This window comes from Leptodactylus fuscus, chromosome 8, assembly GCF_031893055.1.
Source record: "Leptodactylus fuscus isolate aLepFus1 chromosome 8, aLepFus1.hap2, whole genome shotgun sequence".
Lineage (NCBI taxonomy): Eukaryota > Metazoa > Chordata > Amphibia > Anura > Leptodactylidae > Leptodactylus > Leptodactylus fuscus.
Window position 1 is genome coordinate 77746918 of NC_134272.1, and position 25181 is coordinate 77772098.

At 44.7% G+C, this 25181-nt stretch overlaps 1 protein-coding gene across 5 annotated transcripts; it reads right to left on the minus strand.

Moving 5' to 3' along the window:
• Positions 1 to 1091: 1091 nt before the first annotated feature.
• Positions 1092 to 24835, minus strand: MARCHF7 (membrane associated ring-CH-type finger 7). Of its 5 annotated transcripts, XM_075284481.1 has the most exons (12): positions 20616 to 20746; positions 16935 to 17101; positions 11945 to 12103; positions 10183 to 10366; positions 9321 to 9470; positions 7399 to 8304; positions 7221 to 7299; positions 6369 to 6538; positions 5589 to 5698; positions 4018 to 4131; positions 2797 to 2845; positions 1092 to 2141 (listed from the first exon to the last, which is right to left on the minus strand). In XM_075284481.1, exons 2-12 carry the CDS (start codon positions 17091 to 17093, stop codon positions 2107 to 2109), a joined length of 2115 nt encoding a protein of 704 aa, XP_075140582.1. In that variant the 5' UTR covers positions 17094 to 17101; positions 20616 to 20746; the 3' UTR covers positions 1092 to 2106. The 5 variants fall into 5 exon arrangements, with proteins under 5 accessions (XP_075140582.1, XP_075140579.1, XP_075140581.1 ...); XM_075284478.1 differs by lacking the exon at positions 20616 to 20746 and adding an exon at positions 24740 to 24835 and having other exon boundaries at positions 7221 to 8304; XM_075284480.1 differs by having other exon boundaries at positions 4024 to 4131; positions 7221 to 8304; positions 20616 to 20748.
• Between the last annotated feature and the right edge of the window lie 346 nt (positions 24836 to 25181).

A 25181-nucleotide genomic window follows, 5' to 3' on the forward strand; every position in this document is an offset into this window, starting at 1 on the left:
ACCTTAAAAGTAACAAGTTTGTCAACCAGCATAAGGATGGATCTGGTGCATCTGTACATTTCTAAGTTGGAATTGTGCATGAGCCAGAAGCATATTGCACTGTATTCTGGCATAACATGCTACTGTAGCTCACTGCTCAGTCAAGTGAATAGGACATGAGCTGCAAGAGTGTGAAGAGCGGTCTACTCCTGGCTCCATAAGGGCCAGTTCACAAGGAGTTAACACGCTCGCATTCTGGCACGTATACACGTCAGAATGTGAGCACTCAAAACAGATCCCATTCATTTCAATGGATCGTTACGGGCATATAACGCGTGCAGTTTTGCACACTTGTCATTACCCATTGAAATTAATGGGATCTGTTTTGAGCGCTCACATTCTGACACGTGTATACGTGCCAGAATGCGAGCGCGTTAACTCCTTGTGAACTGGCCCTAACACTGGATTCTGACCAGCTGATCCGTGAGGGTTCCAGATGTTGGACCTCTTCTGATCAGATATTGATGCCCTAGTCTAAGAACACCTTTTATTAGTGCCCTGTAAATCCTCTTTAGGCCAGGGTCTCACGTTGCAGGTAATGTAAAAGGCTCCAATTTTTTGTAAAGTGGATGGGATTCTGGCTAATCTCATCCACACAATGCAGAAGAAGTCCAACAGAAACGCTACGATTTCAAAAACCCCTCACAGCAATTATACCTATGGAAACCCCCGTATAGGTATAATAGGAGCAGAACGTCCATAGAGGAAAACCCTGGACTTTGAAAGTGCAATGCATTTCTGCAGCTTTTCTTTTGGTTGCAGCTCAGTACATGGGGCCTTAGGGTGCATGCACACTACGTAACGCCGGGCGTGTATGAGAGCCGTACACGCCGGCGTTACAGCAGGGCTGCCGAACACTTCCCATTCACTTCAATGGGAGCGCTCGTAAACGCCGCTGTTACGAGCGCTCCCATTGAAGTGAATGGGAAGTGTTCGGCAGTCTGCCGTAATGCCGGCGTGTACGGCTCTCATACACGCCCGGCGTTACGTAGTGTGCATGCACCCTTAGCCTGGAAGTAATGATGTGTTAGCCAGTAAATAAGAGCCTGAAGAACCATACATAGTCTTTATTGTTCTATCGTACAACTAAAACATCAATGTGCATTTAAAGTGAATATACAGGGGTCTACAATTTTTAGCAATTACCAAGTGTTTAAAATTTTTAGCATTTATTTTTTTTGCAAAGTTTTTCTTTTTCTCTTGTAAAATGTGCTATATACTGAATCTGAGGGAGGAAAAAAAATAGAAATAAGTCAATAAGTCACAACCTCAAACTAAACGGCCTCATACCAAATCAGGACAAACAAAAAAAAATAAAAATATAATGGAGATAGAAAGAAAGAACGGCTGTACAAAACCTCTTATATTAAACAGTCAATACTGGAGGCAAAACATTGTATAAAACAAGAGCCTGCAAGATAAGGCGTGGGGGGGGGGGCTTCATCCCTTAATAGTCACATTTACAGTGTGTCAATATTATATCCCCTCCCCCAATTCGCACATCACAGTTGCGACTCCTTGCAGAGTCCTCATTACTTACAGAGCAGAGGCAGTTTAGTAGGCAGAATATTGGCAGGGCCTACAAATATTACTGAGGTTTCAGCATCTCAACGCCTTGCACGAGGCCGTTCATGAACAGATTAGGCAAAATCGTGAACTGTTGTGCAGCCAGAAGAGCGCCCCCCCTCCACTGTGTGCAGGTGACAATGCTGAATTAAGATGGTCAGAGTAGAAGTTCAGGTTACCACACATATAAAAAGGAAACGAAACAAAACAAGACAAATTGTAGCAGACGGTCACAGCTTTCAGAATACAAACAAAAAAAAAAAAAAAGCAAAGGCAAAAACATGATTTAAATGTTCTGAGGCCAAACTAGGTCTTCAAAAGATTTTTTTCTTTTTTTTTTAGGATTCGGTATTAGAAAATTTTTTATAAGTGCAACAAGTGAACGGAGGGCGAAACAGTGAATGATTCAACTGAATATGCCAAGCACGGCAAATTCTCAACAGAAACAACGAAGCACAAGTGAATGGACTAATTCTGAAGGCGGCATAGGTTTGCTATTCTTTACACCCGTTCATCCTCCGAATCATCTTCTGATGCTGAAAAATGAAGACAAAAAACTTGTAAGGTTGGGCTGGTTATAAAATACAAGAACTGCTGGATTTACTCAAACTATGAGCCATATAAACCAGTCGTGGTTTGTACAAAGCACATGGCGGTCTTGGCTGGATGGAATACTATAGTAACCCCAAAAGTGAAGAGTCTAAAAATTCACGGAAAGGATTCATGGAGGCCAGAGCTTCAAAAGGCGGCTAACCCATTGATACTGGTAAAGGGAAGCCTTGCTAAAGATCTGATAAATCCAGCAGGGCCCATTGGCCGCCATGAATTCCTGGCAGCTGGCTAGCCTCGATGGTATGTGAATGCAGGGCATCTATTTAGGTGCCGATGAATGGGCCTGATCAGCAGGGAGTCTCGAGCCACGGACTCCATGGCAGATTCAGCCGTGGCACCTGCGGTAAGATAGACAGACATTTATTTTTTCAAAGTCCTGCAGAATCTGGGTGGAATTTGCAACAGATTTGGGGACAGAATACACCCCAAATACCTCTGTTTTAACTTCACCTTAAAGGGATTTTCCAAAACTAAGTTTTATACAACGCTAATTCTTGAACAGCAGCTATCTTAGCCCTTTATCACACACTTTGTCCTAGGTATCTGGGGCATATATCCAGCACATCACAAGCAACTTACTTTCAAGATCTTCCATGTGTGCTTGAAGGGTCCTGGCAAGGTTAATGAACTGAAAAGACAAGTACATAATCTGTTAAGCCTCAAATATACAATATTGTGTGTCATCTATTTTAGTTGGACAGCAGCTGACGGCCAAGTTTGAGCACAGAAACTGTATGGGGGAATAACCTTCACTTAGCAATGATTTGGGCATTGCCATAGAGTGATGTAGTTTGCCATGCATGTTCCTCACACTCCAACTCCTGGCCTTGTATTGCTCATCATTTTGAAACCTCCCTCCATTCAATTCTGCCTTGACATGTTATTCACACCTTCCAGTAAACACGGACCAAAACTTACTCCATACAGATACTCAAAATTCCTGGCACCACGAGGGTCAGCACCATAAACATCTGTACGCCATGCAGTGACCCAGGAAGCTGCTGCAGCTCTGCCTGAACAAAATGCTGCAGTACCAATGCTGGGCTACAGAACTTTTCTGTTTTGGTACTGCTGCATTCGCTCGGTCAGCGGATAGACGGCATTGCTGGAAACTGTACCCGTTCTGATCAGACATAGCTGATTTGAGCTCGGTTTCAAGATACCCCCTTTCACACCAACAGAGATCATTTTAACCTCCCTACTATAAGACGGGTTATAGTGGTCCATAGGGCGTCCACCATGAGGTTACGCAGCCCAGGGTTTAGCCTTTGGTTATGGACATAGGCCAATGCACAGCTCAATGTTGTGCAACTATTTCAGAGGTAAGATTTGGTTGTTAAAGGAAAAGCAAAAAGAAAAACTAAACAAGTCACATGCAGCTTGCATTAGGGTCTATGCTGAGTCACATGACTGCTGCATGAAAAAAAAAAAAAAAAAAAAGCAGAATTTTTCATCACAAGTCATGTCCTGTAGATATGGTCAAGTCATATCACAAAGTGATCAAAATGACAACTGATCTGTGCGCCGTGTGACCAAAGTTGCCCCATATCCCTAAACCAGGGGTAGGGAACCTTCGGCTCTCCAGCTGCTGTGAAACTACAACTCCCAGCATGCTCCATTCATTTCCATGGGAGTTCCGAGAACTGCAGAGCAAGAATGCATGCTGAGAGTTGTAGTTTTGCAACACCTGGAGAGCCAAGGTTCCCTACCCCTGCCCTAAACCATCACTGAAGTTTTGTGAGCTCTTACTAACAAACATGACAAGTGAATTGATAGGGGTGAAGTAGTCCATGAACTCACTCTAACCCGAGTATTTGCTTCATTTGCAGCTCCCAACATGTCAGAAAAGCGCTGTTCACATAGATGCAGCAAGACGACGAGATAGAGACCGGAGCTTATAAACTCGTATTCAGCCTATAGAAAGGAGAACAAATAAGTGCAAGGGTTACAGGAGGGAAGACAAAGATGGGATTGAACATCAAAGAATAAAGCGTAGTGGGTCAAAACATACAGGCCATAACTAAATCACAAGGCAGGCAGCAGCCCAAGGCCTGATCATTGTCTGCAGCTATACCAGACTAGGCAAACTACCCAACAAGCCCAATTCTAATTCTTCATTTACACTTTCCCAGAATAGTTGATCTTCTGTATAGGTAATAAATGCCCTATGCTGGGGTAAAATATACTGGTTACATTGCAATTCTGGCATAAAACAGGTACATAATGTTTAATTTATTTCTGGGCTTTTTTTTACTAGCTAGAAAGGGTTTAGGCCTTAGATCAGACCTGGGCAATGTACGGCCCGCGGGCCACATCCGTCCCTCTGGTGTGTTCTGTCCGGCCCGCATAGCTAGTGGAAGTTTGTTCAAGGACCTGTGATGATGTCATCACAGCCTACCACCAGGATAGGCTATGACTCAGTGGGCGGAGCCACAGAGGAGTGTGCGCGGATTGCATGAGGATTATGCTTTGTGGGCGGCACGTGGAAAAATGATTGAGAATGGGCAGAGTCAGCGTAGAAGTGGGTGGAGCTAAATTTGCCACGGCACATATGGCCCTCTAGAATAGTTTAAATTTCTCATGTGGCCCCATGGTAAAAATTGCCCACCCCTGCCTTAGATGGTTAAGGGGTCTAGCTAAAGGAGCTGTGTCAGACCTTCTGAATTATATATGGACATCCCATTTACAGGAAAGGTCACCTAGATCTAATCTGTGGGGTCAGTCAGCAGGATCAGATTATACAGCCAGAAGCAGCGCTGTGGTTTCCCAGCACCACCATTACACTTTAGCGGTGTTGGGGGAACAACAGCTCTGCTCCAATTCACTTGAACAGGACCAGAGCTGCTGCCGGCCATATACAGGTTTCCACAGCTGGATTGGCTGATCAGGGCTGGGTCCAGGTATCAGACACGGTTGACCTATTCACAGGCTTGGTCATCAGTGTCCAATATACAGAGTTTTTGACAGCCTCTAGAAGGTGTTACAATTGCATCAAGTTTTCTCCTTTTGCAAAAAATTCTGGAACAAAGTGAACCAACTAATAGGCGACAAAAACAAACTGTATTAGCAAGTGTGTGCCCAAATGCGCAACCCACAGTAGTGAGGTATAAAGCAGCATTCTGCACTGCAAAGCCGCAGCTTTTACAGCAAAATGCAGGAAATATAAAAATGATGAGCGTGCTGCAGGTTTTCACCCTTTGCAATGGACAGGGCGTTAATTACAGCAAGTTCGCTAAAAATCTGTATGTAACACATTAGTGGCAAAATCTGCTGTGGAAGTTCTGTAGAAAAGTAGCGTCACTTTACTTCACATTCCCATAATCTCACAAGTCTGTGTTACCTTTAACAAAAGACAGTCACTCCATACTCACCCTCTCATTGGCATGGGCTCGGTAAAGTTCCTGTATATCAAAATCCTCCAAGTTCAAATCCAACTTCTCTTTACATAACTCACATGTGGTTATGGTTTCAAGACTAGAGCCTGAAATTTACATAAAGAGGACATTATATAAGCGTGATTTATCTATATGACTACAAGTAAACTGAGTATCACCCAAAGGCAACGCACAGGAGATTAACTGCAAGATCCAACAACGGTGGGCTAATCTATTGGTAAAGACATGCCAAACCATAGGGCGGAAGTATCTTACCCTATAGGAATGGCTGTTTATGAACTGGTATGAAGATATGGGCTAAAAAAAAAGTTCATTTCATGAAACTTGAAGTTAATATTTTGTTAAAGCCAAGCCTATCTACATAAGACCCCACTATTGTGACTGCTGGGGGTGCCAATGACCATATCCCTAGCAAAAGATATTTAGGGATGAGCGAACACTATTCGAAACAGCTGTTTCGAATAGCATGCTCCCATAGAAATCAACGGAAGCTGTTGGCACGCAGACTTTGCCGGCGGCCAGCCTCTTAACCTCGTGTGCCGGCTACGTCCATTCATTTCTATGGGAGCGTGCTATTCGAAACAGCCGCTTTGAATAGTGTTCGCTCATCTAATATTTATCCCTTATTCTACAGGGAATAAACGTCATTAATGGGGAGATACTTTACGATTCTCACGGGATGTGATCCATAGTACCGCATGCATACAGACCAACAACAAGCCGAAATGTTGAACATGTTTTCCCCTGAGGACTAACCAGAATTGATCTTTGCATGAAGCCATTTCTTCATACAGTCCTGGTGAACATACTGCAGACTTCCAGAACATTTACATGGCTCGATAAAGGGATTGGTTGGAGTGGTCACTCCGGTCTGGCAGATTCTACACAAGTCACCATCCTCCTCTTCAGAGTCCTCCAGGAGAAGGCTAAAAAGACAGGAGAAGAAAATCAATAACGTTATTGCTAGTTTTCACTACTTGTAGAAACACTAACAACGAAAGCCATTATCACTCTGCCATCTTGCCCAGCTACTCTATATACACACAGCCCACAATATGAGGGTAGCACGAGATGGAGATCCTCAGCTCAGGGATATATGGGCTTATTTATCATGGCCTGTATGTCATAAATGGCACACAAGCCATTAAAAAGTTGCAATTTTTGTTACAAGTAAAAGTGCAAATTTCTGTGCAAAGAGGGGGGGTGACATCAAGTTTAGCATTTATGCAAGTTTCCTTGAGTAAAGGATGCCACAAATCTACATGGAGGTACACAGACCCTGCACGATGAGCCTATCTTGATCTTTATCGCCACCCAGTCATAAAGCATGTACTACAGCGGGACAAGGATCATCAAGACTGTGCATGGAAGCCAGCAGCCTTGCTAAATTTTCCCCTTAGTGTTGTAATATTTTATGTTAAAAACTGTACACCTGCTGACAGGAGTGAAAATGCTTAGGATTCCTGTGATCACTATTTAATAGCGAGCCCACCCACCCATACAAATACAGAATTCACAGAAATCTGCATAACCTAAGCATTGTTCTCACTATTCTACTGTAGTGCAGCCAGATACAGTGGTGTTACCCATTCCTCTTCTAACACTTACCTTTCTTGAATTTTCCTAAGTTTCTCGGGATCCCTTGAGCTTTCAGTCTTTTCACTCTCTTGTCCATCACTTGTCCTACCTGAGGGAACAATGTCTACGGTTATCATGACATTGTCTGATAAGGAGCTCCCAAGTGATGCTGGCACTGAGAAATGTAAAAAGGAGTTAGGAAGCATGCCTGATATGCCTGAATTTCTCCGACTGAAAAGGGACTCTGCTAGGGACGCAGCCTGGGCACTGCCGCTCAGAGAGTCCGATGACAGCGGGGACGGGTTTTCAGCAGCTGCCCCTGCTCCTTGGACAGTGTGTGCTTCATCTAATGTGGAATCATCTTGTGAGGCCCTCCTGAAAAGATTGTGCATCCTACTAGAATCAGAGGTAGATGAGGCTCTGAACGGTTCTTCTCTTCCTTCCCGTCTTCTCCTGGAAAACAGAGGTGTGCACCGATTCCTTAAAGAAGAAGGCAGCCATGACCCAGAAGTCCTGGTCTCCGAATCTTCTGACCTGTAACTTTCAGCATCAGAATCGGAGCTCTGATTTGGAGACACGGATGACAAGCCCCAACGTCGCCGTCTAAGAAAGGCAAATCCCTGAGGTTGTTCTGAAGGCCTAGTTTCTGGGGTGTCTGTATTGGCAGGTGTTGTAGCTACTGGCTGAGAAGCGTTCTGTAAACTTGTATGTGCTTCTTCTGCTTCTGTAGACCTTCCGCTTAGGGAATCCTGGCTAGATCGCCTAGGGAAGAAGGTGGAAGACATGCTAGAAGCAAGGCGAGAAAGCAAGTGCCTGGTGGTACGTCTGCCTTCGGTATCCGTATTCTGCTCACTTGTGGACCTTGGAGCAGGGGATACTCGTCCTGATGAAGTCCTTGTGGTAGTATGGCGGAAATCCAGGGAGCTGTCTCTTTGTACGGTGTGCGGGTCTCGAGAAGTCATAAATCTTGAACTCCTGCTGGAATCTCTGAGCAATGAGGAACTCTGAGAAGGCAACTGGCGGCTGATAGGTGTGGTGTTAAGTCGAACTGTGCTTAGCGAATTCTCTTTTGGTCTTGCGCCTTGTGCATATGAAGAAACTCGATCCTGAAGATCTACATTAAAAAAAAAAAAAAGCAGTTTGTAGGTCAAAATTTGGTGTTTTATGTCCAACAATTTGGTGAAGATATTATTCAGTCAATGGGACTCTGTCTGAGAGTGTAAGGAGCTTGTGGAAGCCTAACCTCACTTGACCTTTTCAGTAAATACCTGTATTCCTCCCTCCCAATTTGAGAACTTGCTGAGAATTGTGAAATCTGTATCAAAAGTTATTCTAAAAGCAGATCAGTTTCAGGCTTTAGATGTTGATTTCATTTTCTCTTTGGATATTGATCTATACGAATCATTCCAGAATTGTAAATTCTCAATGGGCTCCACAGTGGACAAACAGACCCTAGCCTAGGGCCGTCTCAGATGAACAAAACAGGCCATGACCTGGACTGGCCGCACCATAGGCATCTGTTACATCATTGGTCCAGGTCCGCACAGTGAGGGCAGGAAGTTTGACCCCAATGCGATACGCAAATGCACCAGTGTTAGAATCAGATAAACACAAAGCTGATGTCAATTCGACCCAGGAAAAAAGGCTGGCCATCTGTATGCATCAGTATTTTTTGCATTTGTTAAATAGGTGCAAAGATATGATGTGCATAGAACCTGTTTAAGATGTACACCAACAAAACTTGATCATTGATACAGGACTGATGGCCATCTACCATGTATAAGGGGAGGGCGGCTTCAGATGAGATACAAGTTTGGCTGTCGGATGCATTTTGATATACCTGACCCTTTTGCCCTCAAGCAGATAAGTTGAATCCACGAATCTGACAGCGTCTCACCCCACAGAAGATTGGGCAGAACTTACATGTGTATAAGGGGCTTTAGTACAGAGCAGTAAGACTACAGGCATCTCAGGTGTATGACCACATATAGCCAAAAACTCTCAATGCTTATATACTAAACTGGATAACAATTCTGTAGAAACCATGAATGACTATGCACGAACACCACAAATGTGGAATAAAACGTGTCCCCCCATAAGACAAGCTTGTATATGGCAGACTGTGCTTACATGAAGGTGTAGAATCACTGCTTCTATGTCCATAATCCAGGAGTCCATGCGATGAGGTGTCTGTCCTCCTTTCTCTCTCACGCTCACTTACTAGATCCGCATTAACCTTCACAGAAGTCCTTGGAAAACGCCCATACCTGCTTGACGTGTCTGAAAAGTTATAGCAAACTATTAAAGGAGGAGGCCTATTAAAAAGAAAAATGTACAGCAAGCAATTTTCTTTTCTACAAATGTAATATCATAAAATACTCTGTAAATTGCCATTAAAGAGCCAGACCATGCCTGGGAGATGTGCCAATACTAAAGGTTAGCAGGAGGCGCTGAACAGATGGATATATAGCGCTAGTGTAACTTTTCTTTAATCCAGTGAAATCTCTATGCACCCTGAGCTTAGGAGTCCAGCGGGCGGAGCTACTAGAATAACCTGCTGACATGTAGTACCTGGAAGAAAGCAGCCATGTTTCTCTAGCCCTATACAGTACTTTAATTTAAAGGCATTTTCCAAGACTTCTTGATTGCTGCTCCTTAGGAAAGGTCACTAGTATGTGGCCAATGGGGGTAAAAGATCTGGTACCCTCAGTGATCAGCTGTATAGAGGCACTCGAGTGCTGCAGTCTTTTCCCTGTGTCGACATTTAATCAGTTATGAAGTGGAGAAACCGCTCAGTCCCATTCAATGAACAGAGCTGAGCTGCAAAACCAAGCACTCACCCAAACACTACATACTCTTCGCCCAGCTGAACTGCTGCATTCATGCGAATCTAACCTCCATTCGTCACATATTAATGACATATCCTAAGGATAAGCCTTCAATATGGAAGACCTGCTCCCTTAGAGGCAGTACGTTTGTAGAGATGCAATACCTGGACTGGAAGTGTAGCTTGAGGTGGTGCTCCTTACACCAGATAGAGGGGTACGTCCAGAATAAGACAGCTTTGGTCTCTTAGAGTCCCAGTCTTGCTGCTGACTATGCAATCCTGAGTAAGTGCTCGTAGACCTCTCTAAGGGATCATACCAAGACTGCTGAGAGGATGAGGCTGCTGTGGACTGAATGAGGGGAAAAAAAAAAAAAAAAAAAAAAAAAAAAATGTGACATTAGAAATCTCAAATCACACCTTAAAGCAGATGTTTTTGTGGCCTCTACACCAGTCCAAGCAAGTCTACTGCAAATCACATGCTATGACATCAGATGTAGTCATAAAAATACAGTGTCTAGACACACGCACGCACGTTGTGAACCTGAGCTGACCACAAAATGGCCAAATACACGATTCTACTACGTACAGGAACAATCCCAACCCAACAAATAAGTCTCATGTAGACGACAGCCAATACCAGTTTACTATCTAATGCAGCTGAAATAAGCCAATAACTACCTTCACAAAAAGGTTTTTTGGGGGGATTTGGTGCACACTAAAATATAAGTTTTATTAGTAATAGTTAAAAGTGTCAATGTATCAATAAACAAAGTTAAACATTCCTTATATTGAGTGTGGTCATATCGAGTCTGCCCAACCCTCACCTCAAGCCCCTGTAACAATCACCAACGAGTGTCTCCCCTATATGTGAGAAGGGGAGACCCACTCTTAATAATTAGGTGCTCTGTACATATCCACACCAATAATAGTCAGTACAACCCTATGTTTCACTGTAGCTGCGTATTGATGATGTTTAGATTGCCACTAAGTTGCAACTTGATACAAAGACTCCAGTTCACCGACAATCACACCACAGTAGTCTCACAAACACATACAGCTAATGGCTAGGGAGGGGAGTGACATTGCTAGGCTCAGATAGGGCTATTCCCGGGCATTGGGAGAAGAGCTAGTGATAAACAAGCTGGAACCCACACATTTAAACACACACAAAATATATGTAGGTCCTGACGCGTTTCAGCTGACCTACATTGAACTTGCAATTTTCCACATTGCCATCAGCAATACAGAAGGATCATGACAAAGTCTTGTAGTTTGCATTACCAAGAAATTATATCAATGACCATAGAGCAGCGATCACAAGTACCCTGGAGGCAGTCCACTACATGTGCAGTGTCGTAGACTCAAATTAAGACTCTTCCCTCTGTTCTAGTAGTCACCTGACTGGATGCTAAAGCCATCGCTGCAAGGACAGCTCAGAAGCAAACATTGCAAAAGCACAGGGAACACCTTAGGAGTACTTGTAATTGCAGTGAAGGGTGCATGAATACATGGCCATGATTTCCTTATTGCAGCTATGTTATCAGGAGGACACTACATGTATGAGAAGATAACCTCACCACAATAAGGACATCATGGCTGGTTATCAGGAGGACACTGCATGTATGAGAAGACCAGACGAGGTAACATCTTCCTGTGTAAGAACACCATCAATGAACTGTAAATGGTTCCCTGACCTACAAAGCAGGGGTGGTGACGTCTCAGTTATGCTTGAAGGAAATCTTCAGGTGACAGGCGTGCTAGACTAGATTATCTAAAGGGACCTTGTGCTTATGATTCACTGCACTACTTAAAGAGGTTGCCCATCCCTTTAAAGCAGCGTCTACAGCTACATCTTATGTGCTGTCATTTGTAGTGCACATTTTGTAATTACATCAAATTTTTGGAAAGAAAAGCCAAAGGCACTTACAATTCTGCTCCTGTTTGCCAAATAACTACCGGATATAGGTAGGTCATATGTTCCTGAGCAGCGCTGGTACGTAGGAGAAGGCGTCTTCCAGGAATGCTCAAGGCTATCCCTCTCTCGAAAAGACCAGTCTCTGCTTGAAGTCCTCAACGGGCTGGAGTCCTGGATAACAAGAATCACAAGACTTACTAATGAAATGTGCGTATTTATAAAAAAATTAAAAAACTGCTGGAAAGCAAGACCAGGATGGTGAAGGTGACAACATCTGGCAGGTTGGGAGGGCAAAAAAAACCAAACTGATCTATAAGACTATTCATAGAGCGCTATTTTGGTCGTTCGCAGAACTGACAAAAATAAATGTTCTTCTGTCAGAGGAATGAGAAGCATGACGATCGGCTCCTGTACCTACACGCAGCTTAGAAGCTTATTATGCAACTATTCAGACCTTCAGAAAATACACGTTATAAAGAGAATAAATGCAAAGTCACCTTAGGGCGAAGTGAAGTGCACTGTAACCAGCTGTGAAGTCCAATGTAAGAGATAGGAGGCAAGTTTACAAACAAGTCTCATCTGTTTACGAGATCTGGTTACGTTCAGTTGACCCACCGGAGGGTCCAGGTAGTATGGATGTAATACAGAAGCTTAAAGGGATCCCATCATTAAAATCAAATTTTTTCTCGATCACACGTAGGAATAGTCTTAAGAAAGGCTATTCTCCTACCTTTAGAGGTCTTCTCCGCTCCGTAGAAATCCGGGTTTTCTTCAGAATGCAAATGAGTTCTCTCACAGCACTGGGGGCGTCCCCAATGCCGCAAGAACTCTCCAGCGCCACCTCCATCTTCTTCTGGAACGGCCTCCCCTGTGTCTTCTTCCGTCTTGGGTTTCAATCTTCTAGGCCCCGGGCAGAGCCGACTGCGCATGAACGTGGCCACAAGAAAAACAGCCATTTTCTTGTGGCCTGTGGACATGCGCAGTCAGCTCTGCCCAGGGCCCGATGGCAAAGCAGACTGCGCATGTGTAGACGTTTGAATCCAGCTCCGGAAGAAGATTGAGGCGGCGCTGCAGATTTCTCTCGCACCATTGGGGACACCCCCAGTGCTGTTTGAGCGCTGAGGACCGCCCCCAGTGCATCAAGAGAACTCTTTTGCATCCAGACGTAAAACCGGGCTTTCTACTGAACAGCGGTGCAGCGAAGACATCTAAAGGTAGAAGAAGAATAGCCTTTCTTAAGACTATTCCTACGTGTGATATAACATATCTATATTGTGGGTGCCAGCGGCCTGCATGTGCAGTTTCCTGAATGGCCACACGGCTTAAAAAAAAAAAAAAAAAAAAAAAAAAAAAAAAATAGTCAACAGTACTGACCCCTGACCGCACTACATAGGCCAGAGCAATGTAAACATACCAATAAATTCATGTTTTGATGCACCTTATGCAGCATTCATGTGCCCAGGAGAAGGCCCCTTAATGTGTGGGTCTTTAAGCTTTCTGTACTCAACACTCCCAAGACTTTCCTATGCTGGTGGGCGGGAGGGGGGGATATATAGTGGTCTCCTCAATGACACTACTCACCACCGCACCAGGCATGTTTGCACTGGTCTCCCCCCTTACCTACATTAGGAAACAGAGGCCCTTTAAAGGTTAGTATTGGGGCTGTGTGTATAGAAAGTTAAAAAAAACTGTAGACCTATCGACAGCCCATAAAATAACTAACTACACAAGACATGCGACATCCCGATGATTACCGGAGAGAGATAACAAGGATTACATACACAATACTTTGCCCTTACAGGATGTATGTTGTGTGTATATGGGTACATTAAGTGTAGATTATTCCAGTTCAGTTTGACTTTGGTCGCCCATGTTTACTTGTGCTTGTGACATCTACATGAAAGTCTGCTTATGCCGCACAGGACCAAAAGACGACAATGTATTGGTAAAATATGCTGTCTCCCTGTACGTGCCACCATACGTGCTATATGTATTTGGTCCCGGCTTCTTTATACCCACGTGAAGAAAAATAACTGATGCAAAAGGGTATACTCTAGGTGCTGGCATATTGCTAGGATAGGCCCTCACTTTATAAGTGGTGGGGGTTCAAGCACTGGGGCTACCACCATTCCCGAAAACAAGAAGTCTGACGTTACCTTTGTGATGAATCAAAACCAGCAGAGAATGGAGATTGGTGAAGGAGTTATGGGGGGCAACTCTGGACCCTTCCTCAATATAGGTGGGTCCAGCGTTCAGATCATAAAGTGACAAAATATCCTTGCAATACGTCACCACTTTACGAGATGGCAAAACTGATATTAGAGTGAAGTGAAGGAGGGGGGAGCAAAGACAAAAAAGTTATACAAGCTATCAGAATTTTCTTCAAGAAACATAAGGTAGAGATCTTTCTAAGTAAAAGTAATCAAGATGATCAGAAAACACAATAAAGATGTTTGAAGAAGCCTTACCTTGCCGGTCACATGGCGGCCGTTCCTGACACTGCCTACATGACATGAATTGGTATCTTTCAGTACAGCCATTGCTTTTAAACGTTCCACACTGATGGAGAGACCAATTCATCCTTTGGAGCCTGTGGAGGGCCATAAAGCTCAGGGCTGTAATATTGTACCGGGTGCAAAGTCACAGTTTTCAATTACCTGACCTGTTTTTCCAAGAACACAATAAGAGAAACCAATCCTGTGTGTATTCTGGCCTCAGGGCACAACAAGTCAACAAAAGGACTAGAAACTACTAGAAAAGTTAGTGGGAATGGAAAAACTAATCTAGATGCAGAGTTAAACAAAAACAAAAAACTAAGGGCTAGTTCACACGGGGACATGGACGCTGATTTTGACAGCAGATTTTGCGGCCAAATCAGCGTCCATACAATGTCCACACTATGTGAACTGCTCCCGCCGCGACCATCGTGGTCGCGGCATTCACCTCCGCTGTCGGCTCAAATGAATGAGCCGACATGGAGGACGCTGCGGCTGGGCGGAAGCCGCGGCTCATCGCGAGCGGCTTCCGCCCGAAAGATAGGTCATGTCGCTTCTTTTTCTGCTAGCTCGCTAGCAGAAAAAAAAAAAAGCGATCAGTTCACATAGGGATACATTGTATGGACGCTGATTTGGCCGCGAAATCCGCTGTCAAAATCAGCGTCCATGTCCCCGTGTGAACTAAGCCTAAGACTAAAGTTTTACTTCCAGATAGCACTGTGCTTGGACAAGAGCATGGCGGAAGAAGATGGAATGTAAGGGCTACATGTTTATCACATTAAGAGTGGTATGCAGGGCAAAAAGTAATGCTTAGGATAGACCATCAGTTTGGTTGGGGTGCTGGGTGTCAGACCCCACCGCTGCAGGGCTGAACTAGAAGCAGACAGCTCCATCTACTATGTATTGACAGTCAGGGATTACTGCAGCTCAGTTCCTATTCAAGTGACTGATACCGAGCTGCAGTAATCCATGACTGCCACTACACAGTGGAGCTGTCTGCTTCTAACTCAGCACGTTGCAGCCCCTCAGCTACAAACACCAGCTATTTAGTGGAGGATGGACATACAAACCAATTTTTTTTTTTTTACACTTACTCCCACTGGAAATTCTGGGCTGGTTCGGAACCAAGGGCATGTGATCAGAACCAGCACCCAGAACCACAATAATGTGTTCACAGCAAACAGAAATTCATAAAAAAAAAAAAAAAAAAAAAAAAAAAAAATTCTCCTTGGTAAAGCGCCAAAATAACACAGGTAGCCAACTATATCTGAACACAGGAGAGGAGACAGACAAACTTGGGTGCTGGTTCTGATCACATGACCCAGGGTCAGACTACCCCTGGACAACCCCTTTAAATCTAGACAGGGTCCCATATGACAAGGCTGCACTGTAAGTGATCAGCTCAGAAATCTGTCTTAGGGGGCATTGACACAGAGTAAAGTGGCACCCATTCTTCCACATTAACTTGCAACAGAAGAATCAACGTTGATAAAAAGCCTCCCATTGACTTCAATGTGTTCCGCACGGAAAACAAAACCCACTGAAGTCAATGGAAGGCTTTTTAATCAGGGCTAATTCTGCCGCGAGTTATCGTGGAAAAATCAGCGCCACTTTACGCCGTGTGAATGCCCCCTAAGGATCTCAGTGGCCTGAATGATCAACAGGTCTCTCCCTATACCAAAGAGTTCCCCCCACACATCTACCAAATAGTACACACACACTTTACTATCACCATGCTCCCCGACAAGTAGCCATAACATCCCCTAAACTCAAGTTATACTATATAAACAGAGCACTTACCCATCCTTGTTTCCCAATTCCTCGATTCAGCAGATCTTCGCAAAGCATCACTAGCAGATGCCTGACCGATAGATCCTTCTCTATTATATTTAGCTACCTAAGCATCCCAAGGAGGCCCATGTAGTTAAAAGGGGATGTGCGCCCACTTGACCTCCACATTGTCATGGCACTCCAAACCTGTTTCATCCATATGTGATGTATAAGGGAAACTGCAAGAATATTGACCGAAATCTCCAAAACCCAAAAAAGTCAAAATGGTCATGCTGCAAATTTACAGTAAAGTAAACATTTCATCTCAATTTATACCGTGAACACGGTGTAGAGGAGAACCAATGAACTCAGATGTTCAGCCCACAAGTGGCCTCTGGATAATCCACCACCCTTAAAACTAGGCTTGTCTGAAACACTACAGCGCTTCCTAGTAAACCCTTTGTCCTGTCATCCGGGACCCTGTCAGGAGATCATTCGCTTTATTGAGAGCTCAGACAACTGCAACAAGAGCAGCAGCATAAATAGTGGATGAGCAACACCATATACCGCCATGCACTGTCACTTGTCAAACCCACCAAAGCAAGGCTTCCAGGAATTCACAATATTAGGAACAAGTGCGGATTCTTTAATAAATTACAGCTATGTGATCCTTGTCCAGGGGATCAGGATTTACAGTCATTTCAATTACTAAAACATGAAGGTTTCTGCAGATTTACCTGAAAGTCAGAATCATGTCTCAGTGAACTGTCTCTCAAGCGATAGGTTTCACTATGGCTGCCTAGTCTGCCGGTTCTCAGCATTCGAGCACTTATGGGAGAAGATGGGGAAGGCTGAACGGTTATCTGCCGGGGCAATCTTGATGGCTTGGGTTCCATTTTTGTGCCTAAAAGACAAATATTTCATGATAAGTCTTCAAGACAATTTCCTACTGACAATCTGCAGAGTAACCAACTGGAAGACGTCAATCAATCGGTCTACAATGACAGATGTAGCAGAGCTGTAGGGTGCACACACAGCATTATAGTGGAAGATGTGATTTAATGGGAACCGGGCACATGAAAAATGCCGTACAGTCTGCGCAGCAGGTTATAAAGCAGGAGGTGAGCGGGTAGGACACTATGTACAATCTACAGGAGGTTATAGAGCAGATTATACATTGTGTCCTAACTGCAGGTTATAAAGCAAGAGGAGGAGCAGAGCAGATTGTACATCGTGCCCCATCACGAGCTGTAGGATAAACACAAGTCAGCACAACAACTTCAAGATGGCTGATCTTACTGGATACTACCACTAAGACGGTAGACAAAGAGGCTGCTACTATGGGGGTGAAGCAGTGTTACATAGGGGTCATCACATAATAGGTCACCTAAGAAATACATAGATGGTTAAAGTATAAAAATTCTCCATTCTGACTGCTGAGGAGTTGGTAGGATTGTGCACAGAGCAAGGGACCCACAAGAATGATGTCAGGGGCAACGTGATGGCTCAGTGGTTAGCACTGCAGCACTGGAGTCCTGGGTTCAAATCCCACCAGGAACAACATCTGCAAGGAGTTTGTATGTTATCCCCATGTTCGTGTGGATTTCCTCCCAAAATGCAACCTTGAGGTTCCACCTAACATTCTTGACCACCAGGGATCATAGCGGTCCAATCTCCAATTTGGCATATGCAGTTTATAAACCACGTTTTACAGTAACTCATTACATGACACATGCATTTTTCACTTCTATAGCACCAACATATCGTCGTTACAGAAGGTCATCACAAGTTTTGCAACAAGAACAGGACTCAGTCTAAATTCCCCATCAGTAGGTCTTTAAGGTGTGGGAGGAAACCCATGTAAACACAGGGAGAACAAAGACGTTGTCGTATGACAGATTGGATCCCAGGACTCAAACACTAACCACTGACCCGCCATTCCTTGCCTGGCCAATGACCTGTGTCCCAGACAAAGTAGCCCTAGCCTTGTCTGCCGCTGCCCTGCGTTATTCTACCAATACATCGTTCACCTCATAAAATAGTAATACGCTTAAAAATATATACCTGAAGCGCACACGCCACCCGCTGAGGGTCTAATCTTAGCTGACCTAGGCCATTTTATCTAGGACACCAGGAGCCAAACAGATACTGAGACAGCCGTGTTGGTCTCAGGTTGCTCTTACAGAACACGTTACATCAGCCCTTGTAGGTCCTGCTCACAGATCTGCAGGGTCCACCTAAGAGTCAGGACAGATATCATGTGGTCTCATCACGGTCATGCAGATTAGATCAGTTCACACACCAGGACTACCAAAGTCCAGGTATAAAGTGAATTGTTAACTTAGTTCCTGCTATTTCGTGTTAGCATAGGCCACAACACTTTACACAGATTAATACAGAGATACCGCCTGGTTATCCTATAGGTATGATGTATCATCTAGTATACACAGGGACAATAGTAGAGAATCTCCAATACACCATTAGCTGATTGCGGTATTATTTATGTACACTAAAGGGTCATATACCGCATGATTTTTAGATTGTGGCAAGCAACATAATGTCACTGTTTAAGGTCTTTAAGGGGGTTTCTGGGATTTAGATATTGATACTTTTTTTTTTTTTTTGGGGGGGGGGGGGGGGGAGGGAGTCATTAATTACAGATCGGTGGAGTCACATACCAGGACCATACACTATGGACCAGGATGCGTACAGCTCCATACACTGTAGTGGGACACACACACACTATCTGGGAGATAGTCACAAACGTGTATGCACGTTACCCAGGAGCCACATAAATAGGCACCATCGGTGTTGTGTTTGCCAGAATTCACACCACTTTAGTATATTTGCCAGAAAAACTTCCCCAGGGTCCTTATGGGCTCCATGGGGCGGTACACCCATTTTTCCCCCATTCACAGTATGGAATTTCATTTGTATGACCATATAGACGCCAAGTCCCCACAACATTCTAGCAATAGTCATGCTAACTATTCACTTGCTGCCCACCTGAACATCAGGTAAGCGAGTTCTAGACTGGTGGACAGACTAGCGTACACGGGACAAGTGGCCGTAATGAAATGGGAGGGCTAGTTCACATGTGGGGCGGTATGGCACATTTTGGTCTAGATTGTGATGCAGTAAGCTGCATCACAATAGGACCAAAATGCGCCTGCCACGACTGTCGCGGCTTTCCCCGGTCCGGAGGGTGCTGCCGTGAGGTGGACGCCAGCGCTGAATCAGCCGCGGAGTCCGCCTGAAGAAAGGGTAGCTCGCTTCTTTTTTCAGTGAGCGGGAACATGCCGCTCACAGAAAAAAAGTAAGCTAGCGGTCTACATAGACCTATTGTGAGAGGGCGTATTATGACATGGATTCAGAACCAAAGTCCACGCCCTCTTGCCCCGTGTGAATGAGCCCTTAAAGGTTTTTTTGGGGGACTCTAGTTACTGCTAGCTCGGGGTGAACTTTGGGCTTCCAGGTCAGTTAACACATACCTGGCTCCTTCCTCTCCAATGATAAGATGTATAAATATGGGAGCTGGCTTTACAATTACAATGATCAAGTCTGCCAGCCACCTCCCCCATAGTACTGTAACACCACAGCAAGGAGGGTGTCAGGCGCTTGCTCACACAAATTTCAGAACCATCTCCAAAACCTGATGTCCAACACAAAGAGCCCCATGGGCGGTAAGTAAGACAAGAGTCCCCAGAATGCCCCTCTAATCATTTCACTATGGCTAATTGTTACCTGTTCTCCAGTCTGACCAGCAGAGCGCGCTCTTTCATGGACACAGGAGGTCAGTCTCCAATGTGTAGCCAACTTTTTGTGAACAGGATTACATCACCGCCTATTAAGCCGTCCTGGCAGCTGTCAACCAAGATGGCAGACTAACCATAAATGACACATCAAAACAAACAGACGGAGCACACAGGAACCTCTATACCATTCAGTAACACCCTAAAACAAAGGCTGCAGGACTGCTACCTTCTTATTAGTGCTTCCTTATAGACAGAAGTGGGCACATTTATTGCCTGGGCCCTTGGAATACATTACGTTGCTTTTACGATAACATCTGCAAACACTACAAAACATCCTGATCCTGCAGAGCGTCTTACAAGGTGTTGCTGCATAGCCGAGGCCATATATGAACTTTACACTTGCATCATGTTAGCACTTCTGTAAAAACAAGGCGCAGAAGACACAGGCGTTCCTGTTACCGAGCCCTAAAGCTGAGTTTCCTGTTACATCAGAATACCAGCTAAGTTACTTTTAAAAAAATATTACAAAAACACAACTAATAACTCACATTCAGATAATTCCAATGCAAAAAAAAACCAGACAGCTCCAGTCAAAGTTCTGGCCCCTGCCCTTGGATCCCTGCTCTAAGTCCCCCATAGATCCCAGAAGGTTTTGGAAATTACCAGTGTAAAGTCCCGGAGCAGATGTCTTCCTGAGTGTCTTGTTGGAGCAGGGTGTCAGGATTGTCAGGAATGGGGCGGTGAGTTAAATATAAACAGCTTCCCAGTTGGAGCAGGCGCAGGGCTTCCTGTACTCAGGGACAGGCGCTCTCTCTGCCTCTGGACATTTGATCTCTCACACCAGAAGAACAGACTGCTCATTCTCCTCCCTCAGGAAGAGTCTACACAAGTGTTTTAGTTATACTGAAGCTTGAAAACATCACTGGCCCTAACATGATAGAAGCCGGCCACGGCCCCCTCGTATGGGGCTGTACTATATGGGGGTTAATGTAACTGAGGACCAAGGCGGCCGCAGGGACATAAATACTGCAAAAACCGCTCAGTGATGCGTGTTACATATGCGTGCAAAAAACAAAAAACGCATCATCTACATGGCTTTGTTTACACAGATCATGTATTGAGAAGGGTCAGCAACACTGGACAAGCCCGCTTTGCTAGCAGAGGTCCCTGATAAGTCAAGCAAGTGGGACAAAGGAACACTGCAGAAAGTATTAAAGGGATGTGCAGCTAGAACATACTCCAAACCGTACAGAGGCTTACCGTAGGTAATCAAGAGTAACAGCCTGGAAAATCCCTTTAATATGGGGGTATATGACCTCTTAGGCTAGGTTCACATCTGTTTGACCAGTCTGCTCGGGGACTCCCGAATGGAAACTAAATCCACATAAATAAGCGGTTATCTTTGGAAACCATGTACCCCATAGACTATGATTGAGTCTGTGTGGTCTCCGTGCAAAAAAATGCAGAAAGAAAAGTTCTGTTTGCAGCGCTTTTCCCTCTGCATTTTTCATGCAGAAAGAGGAACGAAATCCCCAAATGCAGATATGAACCGGGCCTAAAAGATTGTCCAGGAAAAATAAATAGCCCCCGCACACCATACTTACCTGTCCCTGGTGACCTCTCTGCACAGTCTGAGCCTGCCAGCTGTGACGTCCTGTGTTCCTTTCCATTAATTGGCCTCAGTGGTCACGTGACGGCTTAGGTTAATCAGTGGCCTAAGGAAGGGAGCCATGGACATTACGTGTCCTTTGCTGGCCATGGACATCACAGGTAGTGACATCACATGTCCTTCGCTGAGGCTGCCGATTGGCCTCAGTGGTCACTTGGACTGGAAGAAAACAGAGCTGCAGAACCGGACTGTGCTGAGAAGACACTGGAGCAGCAGGTACTGAGTAGGATTTTTCTTCATCTTCCACAACTTCTCAAGAATAGTGGGCCACTGCTTGCAGAACAGTTATGAAACCCATTTGAAGAACGTGCAGGCCCCTGAGCTGCAGAGATACCATGTGACCAATGAAAATGACATCACATGAAAGTATTTACCCGAGTGTTGCTGGTTGGTGGGAATGCCAGGGTTGACCCCTCCAACATTGATGATCTATCCTCCTACTAAACATGTTCCCCAATCCTTTTAATCAATGACCTCTCCACCGGATTGGTAATCTATACAAGATCAGTGGAGTCTGGAACCCAGGACCCCAACTGATCAGCTGTGAAAGGGCCACAGTACTTAGGCATTGCATGCAGTCTGATTCAGAGAATGTCTGATGCAATTATACTATTCCATCCACTTCTATGGGGGTTATGTAGCAACCACAGAACACATTCACCATGCTTAATTTAACATTGCCCTGTTGACTTATTTTCCTGACTTTTCCTGGACAATTTACAATTTACTACACATCCTTCTAGCTCCAGCGCTGTCTCACTGAGCGTGGCAACATCAGACATTATTTATGCAGAAGTGGTTTGTGGGTTTTTCTTCGCATCACGATGAATGTCCCTGGAAGTCGTGTACAGGATCTTGCTTGGCCTGCTGGACCATGGCATGGACCTTCTAGAACCAGTAACTTTTCACTTCTTGATCAGAGTTTGGAAAGTACCGGTATTCTCAGATCTCTGGAGACTTCTTTACATCTGTTGCACCACTTTTTTCTCTCGGGTCCTGTGACATTTCCTTTTTTGCACCACAATTTGGTGAGCAGCAAGGTCAATGCAGCCTGGATGACATGTACAAGGGTTTCTCAATATGTAGAGTATTCTTGGACTATACAGACAGCAGCATTGCGGACATGTACCCTACAATGGCATCTTAACCCTTGTGCCAACTTAATGGTCCAAACAGAATGCCCATACACATAACAGTGTTATTTCACACACAAACACGAGTTTGGTCATTGTGCAAGCATAGGGGGTTTTGGCCCTGTGGAAACAATCAGTACATCTACCATAGACACTGGACGTGTACACATTTCCGTGCAAATTCTCTAAGTATCTGTGCACACAAGAAACACTGAAAAAAAAATTATGTTATGCAAAATCTCTGTTGAATCTGTCTCCGTCTCAAGGCGAACAACAATTTCAAATTTTTACCTATAAGAACTGAGGAGCAGAGTTTAAAAAAAAAAAAAAAAAACGACACACAGAGGTCGGTCATTAGGTCTCTAATGCCCTATAGGGTGCAGATTCTTCCCCACTGTGTATGGTATACAGTAGTCAGGGCTCCACCAACCAGCTCAGGGAGAAATGAAAAACAGGGATTGATCCTACAGCGGGCAAAACTGCTAGAAAATGCAGAATTCAAGTCATGTACAGGGCAGAAAGTGAAAGAAATTCAGATTTTTTGTGAACATTTGTCTACATTAGTGTTCACCATGTAATATGAAAAAAAAAAAACCCAAACATTATTCAGTTGGTGATATCACGTGTCAAGTTTTTCTACAACTTTTTTGCACCATGCGTATATAGACCCTTATTGTATTGGGGTCTTTTTTGCAGGGTGAGCAGTTATTTCATTGGTAGCATTTCCAGGATCTAGCACCAGTAATGTGCAGCATGATGTGCCGAAGGGGAAGAGCATAGAGCTGGGCAGTTTTGCCTTAAAAAATAAAATAAAAAATCTGGACTTTATTTACAGGGCTTGTCCCACAAAGTGAAGATTGCATTTCTCCCGCTCTACATTCAACCTGAGCAGGACCGGTGGCGGATGGCGGTATTATTCACAGCAACAGGAGCGCTGGCGATAGAGTGCAGCATCAGATATTAGAAATACTACGAGTGATGATGAGGTTTTCTCCAATATGCACACTATCCCAAAACCAGCGGTGCACAAATTCTGCAGCATTTGTAAGGTTAGGAGTATAATGTGGTGAACGCAACAATAGTCGTAACTCCCAAATAGTCAAAACCAACGTCCACCTATAACCAGGGGCTGGTACTTATGTTGAAGCTGCCAAAATGTCGCCGCATGACCGTATTATGCCAAGCAGCCGCCACAACGTGAGCAGGCACCCTAGGCACGACATTCCCTGGTCTACAGACAAGTCCTCGTACCGACGTCTCCCATCAAGTTGTCAAAAACTTTCTTTGAAGACTGACAAGCAACATGGCCGCCACCTCAGCTACCGAGGCTTCAGAGTTACATAAACTGCTGAAAACTAGGGCAACACCCTGCAAGGTTGTATAAAGGCAGCCATATTGGCTGCCACCCAGCTTTCCCAGATGCTGTTTATAGGAAAGCTGGGTGATAACCAATCCACCAAGGAGGGGATAAGCAACACTATCAACAGCATAGGGATTGCTACACAACTTTTCTATGCTCCTGAGTGGAAACAAATTGTACATATTGATGCATAGATCTTCCATACTGTAGCAAAGCTGTGTGACCACCTCATCAGGGCTGTACAAAGGCCGCCATGGTGTTGTCACCCACAATCTAAGACTTGACAGAAAGGAAGTTCTTCTGTATTTACTTGATCATGGCCTTAACAATGACATTGCAAATTACCCCACCCCCTTCTGCAGAGAAGAGTGGTACAGTCCACAATCCACTCCCCAGCAGCGGGCACAGCTGGTTTTGACCAAGTGGAAGAAGGAGGAGGGGGGTTACTCTGGTGTAGACTCTTGTCACCATGAGGTAGCGATCAAATCTACAGGAAACACAGAAAATCTATAGACACGACATGAATCTGACAGAAATCTGACGGAAATCCCGCCCCTCGGCTCTCAGCCTCCCTCACCCCTTACTAACCCCCCTCACCATCGCCCGACCAACATATCTCACCCACCTCGGCCCGTCCTGAAGGAAAAAAATAAAATGGCGTCTTCGTTTTATTGTGTACGGGCCCCGACACGCCGGTCAGCTGACTCCTTCTTGATTTCTCGCCGCCTTCTCCTTCTCACTACACGTCGTCGTGACGTCCACTAGATCCGGGCCCGACCTCCCTGTCCGCCATGTTTGTTCCTGGCAAGTGGTGACAGACATGTATGAGGCACTTCAGCTGTCTGTCAGGGATGAACCTGGTCATATAGAGTAAGGGAAACAAATAGCTGACTGGATTGGGCTTCCTAGGAGATAAGTGGCGCCCTGTGTATCTGAATGCCGCTTATCACCATTGGAATAATCTACGGCTACCTGGCGGATTTGGCTGCGACTCCTGTCATGTCCTGTCACCACCGCAGCCGCCATTGCCACATAGCCCTACCATGTGTATGTTTGGTCACGCTGAA